At 41.8% G+C, this 15,186-nt stretch overlaps 1 protein-coding gene across 1 annotated transcript in view; it reads right to left on the bottom strand.

Moving 5' to 3' along the window:
• Positions 1-14,818, bottom strand: part of necab1 (N-terminal EF-hand calcium binding protein 1) — a 41,791-nt gene extending 26,973 nt beyond the window's left edge. Inside the window, exons 1-5 of the mRNA XM_056419816.1 lie at positions 14,596-14,818; positions 12,191-12,215; positions 9,627-9,735; positions 7,592-7,617; positions 7,230-7,327 (exon numbers count right to left, since the gene is read on the bottom strand). Of these exons, the coding sequence (XP_056275791.1) occupies positions 7,230-7,327; positions 7,592-7,617; positions 9,627-9,735; positions 12,191-12,215; positions 14,596-14,682 (345 nt within the window). The 5' untranslated portion in view covers positions 14,683-14,818. The remainder of the gene's footprint in view (positions 1-7,229; positions 7,328-7,591; positions 7,618-9,626; positions 9,736-12,190; positions 12,216-14,595) is intronic.
• Between the last annotated feature and the right edge of the window lie 368 nt (positions 14,819-15,186).

Below are 15,186 nucleotides of genomic sequence, written 5' to 3'. Positions count from 1 at the left end.
TTTCTTTAGCGCTGTTTTTATCTGGTCTTTATAGCGCTTCTTCTGCCCTCCAGCAGTGCGCTGGCCTTGGGCGGCTGGCCATACAGCACTTTGTGAGGCAGCCGATTGAGGGGCATCCTTATAACGTGCCCCAGCCATCGTAGCTGGTAGTGGGTGATGGTGGCCTCCATGCTCCTACAGCCTGCTCTCCTGAGGATCTCGGTGTGTGGCACTCGGTCACGCCAAGTGATTCTAGCATTCGCTGGAGACAGCGGATGTGAAAATGCTCCAGGGACTTCACATGGCGGCTGTAAGTGACCCAGGCTTCACAACTGTACAGGAGGGTGGTGATGCACACTGCTTGATACACAGAGATTTTTGTATGGAGGTATAAGTTCTTGTTTTGAAAGACCCGGCGCCTGAGTCTCCCAAAGGCAGCTGATGCTTGTTTGATTCTGTTCTGGACCTCATTGTCGATGTTATTGTCCTCAGAGAGGATACTCGAGGTATTTGAATGATGGTACTACAGATAGATGCTTATCATTGATGCTGAAGATGGGTGGCGTGGGTGGGATGTTGGTGCTCCACTGACAGACTACCTCTGTTTTGGTGATGTTGATGGTCAGCCCCATCCTGCTGTAAGCCTTCACAGCTGCATCCAGGACAGCCTGGAGGTCTTGTGGAGTGTGAGCCACCAGGCGCAGTCATCTGCATACTGCAGCTCAAGGACCCTCACTCTGTGCAGCTTGGTGGTGGCCTGCAGCCTCCTGATGTTAAAGAGGTTGCCATCGAGCCTATAGACTACTGTCACCCGCTGTTGTCCTCAATTTCCTTATGGAGAAGCTGGGTGACGCATAGGAGGAAGATGTTAAAGAGCACTGGTGCTAGTACACACCCCTGCCTGACCCCTGTGCACACAGGGAAGGAGGCAGACTCTTGTCCTCCTATTGTCACCCTAGCATTCATACCATCATGAAACTGTCGGAGGATGTTGACAAACTTGTTAGGGCATCCAAACCGGGCAGGATGTCCCACAGTAGGTCTCTCTGCACAGTGTCGAAGGCTTTGGAGAGGTCGACAAAAGCCATAAACAGGTCTTGATGTTGCTCCCTGCACTTTTCCTGAAGCTGCCGGGCTGTGAAGACCATGTCGACTGTACTCCTGTTCTTCCTAAAGCCACACTGTGATTCTGGGAGCAATGCCTCTGTGATGTTGTTGAGTAGCCTCTGCAGCAGCACCTTGGCCAGGACCTTACCAGCAACAGCAAGGAGTGCTATACCCCTGTGGTTGCCACAGATGGTCTTGTCACCTTTGTTTTTATATATAGTGACAATTTTGGCATCTCCATTGCTGTGGGATGTTTTCATCAGCCCATACTTTAGTGATGTGTTGATGTAGCGCTCTTGTACAGAGGTAACCACCATGTTTAAGCAGTTCATGAGGATATTGTCCATGCCAGGAGACTTGTTGTTCTTCAGAGAGCGGACGGCTGACAGGACCTCCAGGAAGGTCGGGGGTTGGTTAAGGTTGTCAATCGGTGGAAGTTCAGGCAGTTGATCCAGGATGGTGCGGTCTGCTTTAGAGTCCTGATTAAGCAGGGTATTAAAATGTTCAGCCCACCTCTCAGTATACTGCTCTGGTCTTTTAGGACTCTGAGCCCATCTGCGGTTTGAACAGGAGTGATGCAGTGGTTTGTTGGGCCGTAGATAGATTTGACTGCATTGTAAAAGTTATGCATATCATTTCTATCAGCGAAAGATTGGATTTCCTGTGCCTTCTCTGTCCACCACTTGTTTTGCATTGTCCGTAGGGTCTTTTGCACTTCACGCCTCGCCCTCTGCCATTGCTGTCTGGCGGTGCTCAATGAGGGGTTTCAGGGTTGCCTGGTGTGCTTTGTGCATGACGTTCAGTGAGTTACGGATGGTGTCTGAGTTATTGTCAAACCAGTCCTGGTGGTTTTGGTCTTATACCCGATTGTGTGGGCTGCTGCTTCATGAAGGGCTGAGCTGATAGCGGTCCACTGTAGGTCTGTGTCATTCTCTCCTCTCAAGGTGAGTTCAAGCTCTTCAAGTTTTTCAGCCAGGGAGCATCGGAACTCATTTCTTGTGCTGGTATCCTTCAGGCGGGCACAGTCTAGCGTCTCCCACTGACCCCACGTTTCCGCATGGGGCGTGCGCTCATGTGGACTTTGGCCACGATCATCCTGTGGTCTGACCAGCATTCTGCACCTCTCATGGCCCGGCATATGAGAACGTCTTTGATGTCACAACGTCTCACGATGACATAGTCAATCAGGTGCCAATGTTTAGGCGTGGGTGCATCCATGATGTTTTATATTTGGTCTTTTGCTGGAAGATGGTGTTGGTTATGGTCAGGTTGTGCTCAGAGCAGAGTAAGTAATCTCATGCCATTTGAGTTGGCCTGACCAATACCATGCCTGCCAACACTCCTTTCCATATCCTGTCACTCTGCCCCACACGAGCATTGAAGTCCCCAAGGAGGAGGATCTTGTCGGTCTTGGGGATCGGTGGAAAGCCTCATCCAGTGACTGATAGAATGAGTCTTTAACCTCAGTGTCGGATGGCAGTGTTGGCGCATACACACTAAGAAGTGTAGCAAAGCGGTTCTTCGCCAGGGGGATACGGAGGGTCATCAGTCTTTCACTGATGCCCACAGGTGTGTCAGTGAGTCTTGGTAGCAGTGTGTTCTTGATGGCCAGTCCCACACCGTGCAGATGTTGTCCACCTGGGGGATAGCCTTTCCAGAAGAAGGTGTAACCAGACCCTTCCTCTATCAGCGACCCTTCATCAAGGAGCCTGGTCTCGCAAAGTGCGGCGATGTCGATGTTGTAACGCCTCAGCTCGGCCGCAATCAGTGCTGTTCTTCTGTGAGGTCTTCGGTTCTGCCATAGGAGTCCAGGAGGGTTCTTACGTTCCATGTTGCCAGTTTTAGGTTTTGGGTTTTTCTTCTGTTTCGACCGCAGAAGTGGATTGACCCGACAGGTGCGATAGCCTGTCCAGGTGCGAGTTGTGTGTGCATTTTATAGGCCACCTTTTCTAGGCCCCTCCTCGGATTGAGGTGAGCAGTGTGGTCCCTAAATAGGGGCTGCTCAGTCACACAGGGTGCTGCCCAGATCAGCTGCCACTCAGTCCCAGCTGATGGCGACCAATATCCTGTGCCGCTGACGTGCAGGGCTCTGACTAGAAGCTCCCAGTCTATTCAAACCTGCTCCCGTCGCCAGTTGCCCCAACGCCGCCAGTCTTCAACCAGATGTGGATCCAGAGTATTCACCGTGGTCAGAGGTGGATACCTGCGCAAAGAGATTATTTAGAGTGCCGTTGGGCGCGCTATCCCCAGTAGCACTATCTTCGCCATGGTGAGGTAAATCTGGTGGCATGGGTGAGCCCAGGACGACCAGTTCCCCATCCTGGCTGCAGGAGGCTGCCGGGTCCTGGCTGTGTTTAGGCCCGCCTATTGCGCACCGCCAGCGCATTGCTTTTCTGTCGGGGTCTGCTCCCTTAGCCCTGCCTCAAGAGGCTAACCCACAAGGCAGTGGGGCTATTTGCCCATAGCTGGGGCAGTGGTTGATGGGTGCCAGGCGTGTCCACCTTGTGGTGGGCCTGCACACCGCATCTCTGGGGCCCACTGCTGCTCCGAGATCCCTGCAGTTTAGCCTGGGACGCAGGGTACCCAGTTACCATGTGTGGCCACGAGGAGGCACTGCAGGAGTCTTGGTGGTGGAGGCTATGTACTGGCAGAGGAGACTTACGCTCTCGGCTCCTCTTTTCACCCCCTATGAGGGAGCTAGCCAGCGGCGGTAGCTGAAAGCAGAGAGTTGCAAGCAGAGGGCAGCATGCAACATGCAGCATGCACTAACTACAAGCACTTCTGCACTACTGCACTAGACGCTTCACAGCCACCCTGTGTGATCACACACACACACACACACACACACACACACACACACACACTCAGTGAGAGTGAGTCATGACCAAACTGGTAAAGGTCAGTCTCCTGTCTACCATCTGAGCATATATTACCTCCTGTGATATGTTCCTTTGTCTGTGTCCACCTCACCAATCTTCAGTCATTTTACAGCAAGTCCGTAATTGGTTTTCCCTTTTGCCTTTCCATTGATCTTTCATTTTCAGTTGTACAAAAGATCAAACAATTTTTTTGTTGGAGGCGATGCATTGCTGCTAAAAATCACTCTACTTGAGCCTTATAGTCTGGGCTGTGACTACTTCACCTCCACCTTGCCATGCAATCATATCTCACCCACTGCAAAATTACTTCAGTATTTACGTCAGTATTTTTAAAATCCTGATTGCAAATCATCATCAAATAATGTCAAAAAGAAGCTGATTAAAATGTGAAAACAACTTTCTACTTATTACCTCAAAGTGCCACAAGAGATTGGGACTGAATTTCTTAAGCTATAAATGAATTAAATACTACGTTTGTGTGTAAAATCCTTACCTCATTCTAAGTAATTACGGGCTAGCTTTAACTTTACCCTGCAACGGCTGATTGGAGACAGCAAACAAGTCCAGAACAAAACGTCGTGATATTGTCATCTTTTGATGTGTAGTTAGTACATTGTAAAAACATGTGTGAAACATTTTTTGAAAATCACCACTTGATAAAGTCACTTCACAGCATTTTGAATGTCAGCTCAGATGTGTTGACTTTATTCCATTTAAATGAGCTTATCTCTAAATAAGAACTAGTTTGTGTGGTGCAACCTGCTTTAATTTAGTTATGTGTCAAACCCATTAAGGAAATACTTACAGTACATTCATTTTACTAATTTTCAAATTGCCAACAACTTCTGGTGCACATTAATGTGCATTTTACCATCCAACAACAGTACGAGACATTATCTCTGTGGATCTTTATAATAAAGTTTTACACCCCTAATACTACAATAAACTGTGAAGTTCACAGGAACTTCTTCTGGCTGCTAGGGGAGGTTTGGTATGGGAAGCCTTTAAATAACGTTGGCATTAGTATCTGTGCAGAATGAAACCCTGCGTGTCTCAGCACACATACACACACATACACACACATGGATTCAGAGGCACAATCTTGTTCCAGCTCCCCCGCACATGTGCATGGATGTTTGAGAACACAAAAGCACACACTCACACACACACACACACACACACACACGCACATTAGCTTGTGCATACGTAAGCTCACGCAAATTCACACTAATCATTTTCCAAAGCAAAAAAAAAAAGGAACACCTCACAAAACACGCAGCCGGCCCCCTCACACACGTCCACAGCCAGAGACCACCCACTCCAATACAGTTCACAACAGAGCTCCACTAATGCAGCATCTGTTCTTCTCCCGCCTGAGAGAATACAGATAAATAGCCATACGTTCCTTTTATCTCGATATGACACATTTAAGGTCAATATAATTTATGGCATTATAGATGGGAAAACCATTGGGAGGGCTCCAGAGAGTAAATGCCAGGTGTAAACGACATCAGTGTTATAGTGTTTTTATCGGATTTCAAAGATATTGCCTTGTTCTGTCCAATTTTAGCACAGTAATTTGTTTTCATTTGAACTCAAATATCTATTTCATAGCCTATATCTGTGAGGGAACAGGAGTGTACTATCACTGTGTACTTCATGAGAGCTGGGGACTTTTAAAAGAGCAGGATGAATATTGTCTTTTCGAATGACAAAACAATCCTTAACACACATGTCCATGCTGCCGCTTCTGTTTCTCACTTCGGCTATTCTCCTGGAGAACGAAAAATTAGTTTGGGTGCAATTATATTTTGACACCTCTTCACAGGTTAGTTGAGGTCTATGAAATATTGCAGATGGATTGCAGAAGTGTCTATATCTGTCATTTCCTTTGCAGAAATGAAGGCACATGTAATTCACTTACGTGCTCCTGCAGGTCCGACCTTTTTGAAACTTATTTAATTAAAATGGAAAAAGTTATTCAAAGGATATAAATTGGTTATTTACTTTATAGTATGTTCTAGTTTGTTTATATGTATTTATTGATATCATGAATTATTTGATGCTATTTTTCTTTTTTCTTTTTTATTCATTAAGCGTCCAAACATTTACCAAACCAAACATCTTTGTCCCCACAGTTCTCATGTGTTGAATTCGGATGTACCTCTGCAAAAATCAAGAAGTCCCACCATTAATTGAACGCTTTCCTCCCACTCTCTATTTCTGAAGCAGAATGAGACGCGTCAGCTTTAGGAGGCGATTTGAGCCGTATGACACAAAGGGAGGGTGGCAGAAACAAAAAGAAGCTCTCCCTGAAGGTGTACTACCGCTCTTCCTCATCCTTCCTTCCTTCAGTCCTACTTCTGCCATCTCTGATCCTTTACCTTTATCCTCATCTGTTTGCATTTCTCTCCATCGTTATCCCTCTTCACTTAACCAATAATCTAAAAGGTACTCAGCTTCTGCCACCGCTCAACTGTACAGTAAGATTGAGAGGACATGCAGCTTTTTCCCAGGCATGATCAAAAGCAGTAATTGTTTTGTTATGCAGTCAAAAGCCCATTTAATTTCTCGTCTATGTTGGCTACAAGTACAGAAAGAATCATAACCTGCTTTGTTCTGGAGGTTCATTTGTAGCATGAATAAGACCTGGCGCGTCCTTTGTAATGGAAATCTGATGGGAGATCTGACGAAGCCAGTTGGGCAGAAGAGGAGCATGCTGGGAGAGATTTGAGTGGTGGAGTTAAGGCCATGCTGGGAGTAAATCAAACCTCTCTTATTATTATCATTATGTGCCCTGCATGAGATGTCAGTGTGGAGGTGGGGGTCCTTCTCTGAGTGTGTCACAGGGATGTAAATTAAAATGAATATATGGATATGACCAGATCATTTGCTTAACAGAAATAGAAACCGCATCCATTTACTTTTCTCCTGCAATTTGTCTTTCACACAATTTGTCACGAATGTCGCAGCCCTTGTTTGCACTCACACACACACACACAATGCTTACTTTGTATATATTTGTTGAGCAGCTAAACTTATGTACACACATATGGGGATGAATAGAAATATAATACAATGTAACAGAGAAATTGACGCAGTCCGCAATCTGTCTAAAATATCATCCAGTGTATGCCCGGAAGATGCCCTAATACTGATTACAGATATCCAATTTTAAACATTAGATATAAAGTAGTGCTAGGGTGTTTTGTTGAGAAAAGCAGGTTTATATTTCAAATGATCATTTTATTTCTATCATCTCACCTTCTTGGTTTTGTCCATTGACTTCAGTATGGACATATTCAGGTCTTCTAAGGCAGCGAGAACATTCTCATATTCACAGAGGTGCTGGGAGAAATACTCTGCATGGCAGAACGACAACATAAAGCAGACAACATTTTGTGAGTTAAACAACTTGGACAGGGCTGTAGGTGTTTTTCTTCAGCTCAGTCACATGTAGCCCGTAGGGTTCGGTCACAGCGCATGTGACAACATCTTACATAGTTCTCCTCTTATGCAGCGTCTACGGTGCTTCTGACTGTGAGGTAAGCAAGATAAAGCTACTCCAGCTTTATCTTTTTCTGATATTACAATGTTGTTCTGATGTAGGTGAAGGATCAACTTACCACAGAGTTCATCAGTGTCCACATTGCTGCAAAACAAAACATGTATGTTTTATGTTTTATGTTCATTTTATGTTCACTGTATGCACCGATACACCAGAACAAATTCCAGGTAGGTGTAAACCTACTTGGCAATAAATACAATTCTGATTCTGATCTGATTCTGATGAGAAAAGAGACATTTCAATGAAAATAATTCCTCAAAGAAAAAAGTAAAGGAGGTGCCAGATTATTCTCTTAGCTCTGCAAAACTGTCTGCTTGACAGACTACGGTTTGGTGAATCAGTGTACAAGGACAAATAAAATATGCCATGACTAATTGAATAATTGAGTGGCTTTGCAAGACAGTGAATCCCTCACAGGCCTTTTGAAGAAAGCCTTTTAATGTAGAAAATGTGTCATCGTATCCCCATTAAGCGACATTTTATTCCTTGCAACAACGAAGGACGTCGGGGAATTACACACGTTTCATGTATCTTCCACATAAACTGAAGCTGTTGTTCACAGGGGAGAAAGTGCTGAAGCAATCAATCAGTCCAAATAGGAGAACACTGTGAGAGCCACAGAGGACGGTAGGAGGAGGTAGACAAGGGTTAAACACTAAACTGAGTTACTCAGTGAAAGGTCTCATTTATATGTCTTGAATCCTGGCTGTTGAGGTTCTTTATCTAGAACCATGCACAAGTGAAGCGCTTCATGTTAACTAACCAAGAGAAACCTTCAGAGTTGAGTTTTGCACATTCTCGTCCTCCTGTTACAAATTAAACTCTCTGAATTTACAAACTCCACACAATATTTGTTTGTTTTTATGTCTAGTATTGAATAATCAGTGTGCAACATCAACCTGAGCAGCGTCGGCAGCCTGTCACGCAGCACTGGGAGCTTAGTGACTCATCCTTTAATTTATACAGGATTCAATTTGAGACTTCCAAATTACTTCTAAACAACTTTACCATCTGTGAAAGGCACACAGAATGAGGCACATGTTTGTTTTGGTTAAAGAGTCCATTGAAGTGGAGTTAGCAGATAGCACAGTGATGGTGGCTGCAATGGTGACCATGTCTGAAGGTGCAAATAATATTTATTCTAATTCTATTGCTGACATATATTAAATATATAGCTTCATTATTGTTAGAAAAGCTTAGTTTAGATAACAAACTATCACAATTGTCATGGACATGACAACATGTAGCACAGTGTGGCACAGCACAAAGGAGAAGAGCAGACAATTCAAACAACAGTTCAAATGTTAAAATACATAAACATAGTGAAAGGAGTTATTTTAAATGTGTTGAGATCCCCTAGTGTCCTTAGAAACCACAAATTGTAGGTTGAATTTCAGGGAAATGTGTATAAAGTAATGCAGCTCAGCACCATTCCCTACAGTAACTCTTGTTTTTAAGATTTTGGTTGGTTTGCATCCCAAAGTATGGGTGTGGAGGTGTCATATTTAATTAATTATCACATAAAGAAAACTGCCATTTGAGTGAAATAACTTTCATAACTTCCAATCTGCTCAGAAGAATATTTGAATGTAAAATGAATGGTAAATCTTAAACATTTGATACAGTTACAGCTGACCAGTTAAACATATGTTGCCTTGCTTTTGTCTGCGTTCAGTCCGCATTTGCAAAGATATGTGAGAAACGACAGTGAAAAAATAGATTTCCTGAATGCCAGAATTTTCAGTTCACTTTCTGCATTTGGAATACAACAGCAAAATAAATAACTGATGCTATCTGTGTAAAAATATAAAATAGTAAAGTAAATAATAGAACACTCTGGCCAAACCAGTCTGTTTGCAGACAGACAGAGCACACGTCCCTGGGTTTTCACAAGAAGGTTTGATTTAATTTAATGGAACATGAATAAAAACCTCTACATGAGTAGATACCTCGCAGAACAAATGGCTGAACGCTGCCACTCCAGTTTAATTATTTCCAAACAGCATCGTCATCTACCTCTCCGCCATCATCCACATCCCAATTATGTCCTATGCAGTACAATAATAACAAGATAGAGTAATGAATGGACTTACTCTGTGTTATGAGTGTCAATTGTGTGGAAGAGCTCTTTTAATTCCTCAGCTGTCAAGACTCCGTCAGAGAAGTAGGCTTTGAACTCCTCAAAGGACAGCTTTCCATCATCTGGGAAGCACAAATGCAGCTTGTCAACACCATGTCAGTACAGCTCCGTCAGAACCTCAACATCCGGTGAGATGAGGTGGACATTTTCTAAATCCCGAGATTAGTTGAGGGTCAAATGAGCATTCTGGTTTGTGTCTGTGAGACATAACTAAATTAAGAAAATGTGATAAAGAGGTGAACATATGTAAAGGTTGTCAGTAGCACAGATTGAACTAATCATCATTCCATAAGGAACTAAATTATTCATTTAGGTCCACTGAGCTGATGAAACCGAAGGTGACTTGGGAAAACACAGATGAGATGTAGCATGTTATAAACTGCAGGGACCGAATCAGCAAAAGATATCAAGATAAAACTCCACATAAAACTCAGATAACGATAAAGAGAAACCTCAAACTGAATATCCTGCAGCAAAATGAATATAATCAACCACGGGAGACACATTTCCTCCACACGGTGGCGAGTAGTTTCTGTCTGTTGGAGTGATACGAAGTGGCTGAACTTTAAATGTTCTCCGCTGACCTGCCGCTCTGGAGGTGATGTTGAGGATGTCTGTCATGAGCAAGAGAGACGATCAAATCTACACAAATCAAGCTCAGTGACTCACTGAAATGGACCTGACATACAATTGGTGCTGTGGGCACAACACACAAACAAACATGTGGGATGACTTCTTATGTTCTTATCTTCTGCATGACAACACCTCAACTAATTCACAGCGAGGGACGGGCATTTAATGAAGAATGACACACATCATGCCATGTGAATCGTTCATTCTGATTAGCCACTAAAATCCTTTTATTTAGTCTTTCTCTGTCAGAATGTTAAACGAAATAAGATTTCTGTTTGTTCCTTAACTTAAAGCACTTTAATGTCTGTGGTTTGACCGTTTGATAACAATGAGCGATGTGTCAACAATATATTCAACAATACAAAGAGATACTGTTATGTTCACAAGCACATTGTTGGTAGTTACCTTCCTTCTGGATGTAAATGAAAAAAGAAAACTAAAAAGGCCATTTTTTATTTGACCTTTTCAGTTTTTATTATATAATAAACCTTGTCAAAGCGTATTTAATGTCCAAAACACAAACTGCTTTGGCAGACTGTGCATCAAGATTAAGTGATCCATTTGTCTCCTTTGAATAAAGAAATATTTCCATGGTGTGTATCTGAGCTTTTATTTGAATATCGATGCCAATTATTGAAAAAACTATATATTTAAATAAGCGGTAAATTAGGGATGTCTGAGAGCTCGCAAATATATTTGTTGAGGCAGCGATATTATTTGTATGTGATGTCCTTGCTAGGAGTTAGAGGAGAAGATTAATTCCACCCTCTACACTAAATATGAAGCTACAGCCAGCACCCAGTTAGCTTAGCGTAGCATTAACACTGGAAGCAGTGGGAACCAGCTAGCCTGGCTCAGTTCAACGCCAATCTGTCCACCACCACCGTTAAAACTCACAAATTAACACATTATATCTTGTTGGTTCAATCCGTGAAAAGTAAAGTGCAAAATCAATAATTCATTGTTTCAAGGGGTGATAAATTATTCTTAGTTAGGAACAGTTGCATGGCAGCCAGTAGAGACTCCAGGAAGTGTATGGCCCCGACATATTGTAGTCCTGTGAAACTGAAATGTGTTTACTTTTTTCAAAAGCCATTTAAAACAAAGTTTTCACAGATGCTTTTTTACGATACAGACATGAGTGATGTTGATCTTCTCATCGAAGTGAATACGCATATTTAACTAAATGTAAATGTATTAATATAAGCACATCTTGTTTCCTTCTTTCAGCAAAGAAAAGAAAATGTAATCTATACTTATATTTGAATTTCAGTGCTATAATCTAAATTATAAAAGTTTATTCAATAAGGTTTACACAGGCAAACACTTTGAGAACATAGAATGGTGTTGTCTTTGTAATTTATTGCAAGTATTTAAAAATTGTATTACTGTATTGTAAAGACAGTTTAAATTTTTTCTGAAAATGCAGTGCCAGTGTGCAATAATAGAAATGTCCTGGATTCAGAGTACTGCTTACCTATAGTAAACAACTATATATTTTAAATGAACTATGTATTTTGTATATTAATACTCAACATTACGATAATGACGCACAAGATGGTGGAGATGAAAAAATAGCAGAATTAACCACAAACCTCCAGCTGTGCACCTCCTAGTCATTAATCGTAAATTGCCATAGTACAATTGTTGAACTGGGACAATATTTTACCCTTTTCTTTATCAATGCTCTGAAATTGAGCCTCAGTGGGCAGCGTGAGTTTCCTGTTTCCAGGGAAACTGACCATGATCAGCAGAGTCATGATCAGAATTTCATTGAGAAAGTAGGATTTTACACACATGAAAAAAAAGTGATGCAAACAACAGACTCACACACAGACTCAGACCGTGTGTGAGTCTGGAGGGACCGTTTAGTGCAATATTTACCGTTTTTATCAGCTCTCCGTAAAATCTGCAAAGAGAAAAGGGAAAAAATAGGGATATCATCAAAAGTAAACATTGTGTGTGTGTGTGTGTGTGTGTTTGGGAATCATCGAGCACACTCTCAAGAGCAGTGTGTCATTAAATTATTGATAGTGCTGTCCCAGAGTCCAGATGAGATGAAAGGCCGAGGGGCAACGACAACTCAGTTTAAAAAGCTTGAACCACCTCAAAATAGCCCGGCCCATTTTCTCTTCTACTCAGGTTTATCCTGCTGAAGAATATTTTAAACATATGTCTATTTCCACTGTAGGCTAAATTTGACAGCATAACAAAGAATGTGCAATATATAAATTTAAAAATGCGATTCCTCTATGTTTGGACGTGGTCGTGGGTCTTAAACGCTGTGCTGCAAAGGGGTAAAAATACTCGTAATATATCCACTACCTCCTTCTAGCTTGGCAGTGTGTTGTGTGTTCTGATTTACATAATCTGCTCCAATTTTCCTGCTAATTAGACTTTGTTGCCTCTTCGGTTCTGCCATCCCCAATTTATAAACTTCATATAGTTCTAGGTGTTTTACATCTCTTGTCCATCTTTAATTGATATAATCTCTGCCCGTCTCATCTCATCTCTTCTCATGCCATCTCATCTCATACTATCTATTCTCATCTCATGCCATCTCTTTTCTTCTCTTCTCATCTAATATCATGCCATCTCATCTCCTCTCCTCTCATCTCATCTCTTCTCATCTCATACTATCTATTCTCATCTCATGCCATCTCTTTTCTTCTCTTCTCATCTAATATCATGCCATCTCATCTCTTCTCATGCCATCTCATCTCATACTATCTCTTCTCATCTCATGCCATCTCTTTTCTTCTCTTCTCATCTAATATCATGCCATCTCATCTCTTCTCATGCCATCTCATCTCATACTATCTATTCTCATCTCATGCCATCTCTTTTCTTCTCTTCTCATCTAATATCATGCCATCTCATCTCTTCTCATGCCATCTCATCTCCTCTCATCTCATCTCATACTATCTCTTCTCATCTCATGCCATCTCTTTTCTTATATTCTCATCTCTTCTCATGCCATCTCATCTCATCTCTTCTCATGCATACCATCTCATCTCCTCCTCTCCGCTCATCTTTTCTCATGCCATGCCATCTCATCTCTTCTCATGTCAGCTCTTTTCTTCTCATTTCGTTTCATATAATCTCATCACATGGTATCGCCTCTCTTCTAATTTCATTTCATTGCATCTCTTCTCCTGTCTTTCTTTTCTCTTCTTATGTCATGATGTCATCTCATATAATCTCATCTCATTCTAATTTATTTAATAAAAAACAATAATGATATCAACTAAGAATGGAAGTCGGTTTGTTCTTTTTCCTGAAGTGTAAATCAGACACCGCAGCAGCATTAAAATCACAAAGAAAAACACACACAGAGACTCATCACATCTGAGCCGCTCCGGGCTGAAACAAGTGTTTGAAGTCATGGTGTTTATTGACTCACATCCGGCTGAAGCTATAGGAGATAGAAACAACAGAAGCTATACACTCTGACAACAAATTGGATGACACGCTGTGGTTTCATTCCCTGCGGAGCACATGTTCAAGATCACTGAGACTTTTGATGTTCTACGGAGCGTTCCACCATTAATTACTCTGGGTTGCCATGTGTGCATCCTCCCCTGTCTCTGTTAAACAGTGACGGCAGCCAACAGGTTTATGATTAAGACATCACAAGCAAATGGAAGAGTGGAGGAATGGGGAGGAATATAATGAGGTGGCGCTGAGGCAGAATGCAGTGCCGGGATACAGTTGAGGCAAAACACCAGAGCAAGATCATTAGCTGTACTGATATTCATCCTATTTAATATTAATATTATTATTACTGTATGTGAGGGAGATCTACACGTGTTGTGAATCCTTATGGAATTATACAACACTTCAAAACACATTTTTAGATGTATATCAATATTATGTTTTGTTTAATTCAGCTAGGTTTAACTTTTGTCAAACCACGAAGAGTTCTAACATTTAATTTACTTGGTATTTGGTTTTGAACACATGATAATGCCTTTTAAATCATGACATCATAAAGCCACATTAAAAAGTCAGCCTTGCATGCATCCATAGATCCTGTAACCTATATACTAATATCATTGAAACATAGATTAAAAAAAGTAAAATGCATGACTTTCCTTATGAGATAACAAAAACAAATCGACAAGAAAACAATAGCAAGCAAATCACTACAGGCAATATATATTTATCTAGCTAATAGGTAAAAAAAACTAATTTTATATATGTATAGCCCTGCATTTTGCATAAGTGTTTGCAATAATAATGGAGATGACATTTAAAAAATAATTCATTATACAATGCTTTATACTTACATCTATGAAAATCGACATTCCTTTTTTCAGCTCCATTTGCGCTATGGGCTCCTCAGACACAGACTGAACCTCCTCTGAACAATCCATCTTTCAAAATGTAGCTTCAGTTGCGAACTGCTGAGGAATGTGTGGGCTTCAACCTCTTATCTGATCAAAGCAGTGGTCAGAAAGAGTGACTGCTTCACGCGCTCCAGAGCTCTCGCGCGGTCAAATCAGTCGGAATAAAGCCCATAACTTCCGGATTCAAGTCGGCCATTCATGATAATATCAATACAATAAAAAAAAGTATTAACAGAAGTTGTATGCTCTCCTTTCGTGCCAGGCGTTTTTCTGTCAAATCTGATCTAAATTATTTTGTGGGTACTTTTGTCTTTCATGACTACACAGAGCGACACTTTGACTCAATCTTTGGGGTTTTATTTTGAAAGTTAACCCCCGGTACTTCCTGTCAAATGCTGTCTGTCTCTGTCATTCTTGACGCGGTACTTGCCTCGGATGCTGATGAGTCCAAACCTGCATCTCCGTTGGAGCAAGCAAAGTGTCAATCAAATGCAAATTCTGTTTTAACATTGTGGTATAAAGACTGTAGCT

This window comes from Pseudoliparis swirei, chromosome 1 (assembly GCF_029220125.1).
Source record: "Pseudoliparis swirei isolate HS2019 ecotype Mariana Trench chromosome 1, NWPU_hadal_v1, whole genome shotgun sequence".
NCBI classification, from domain to species: domain Eukaryota; kingdom Metazoa; phylum Chordata; class Actinopteri; order Perciformes; family Liparidae; genus Pseudoliparis; species Pseudoliparis swirei.
Note: the sequence above shows the minus strand (reverse complement) of the source record. Positions and strands in the feature narration are given on the sequence as shown.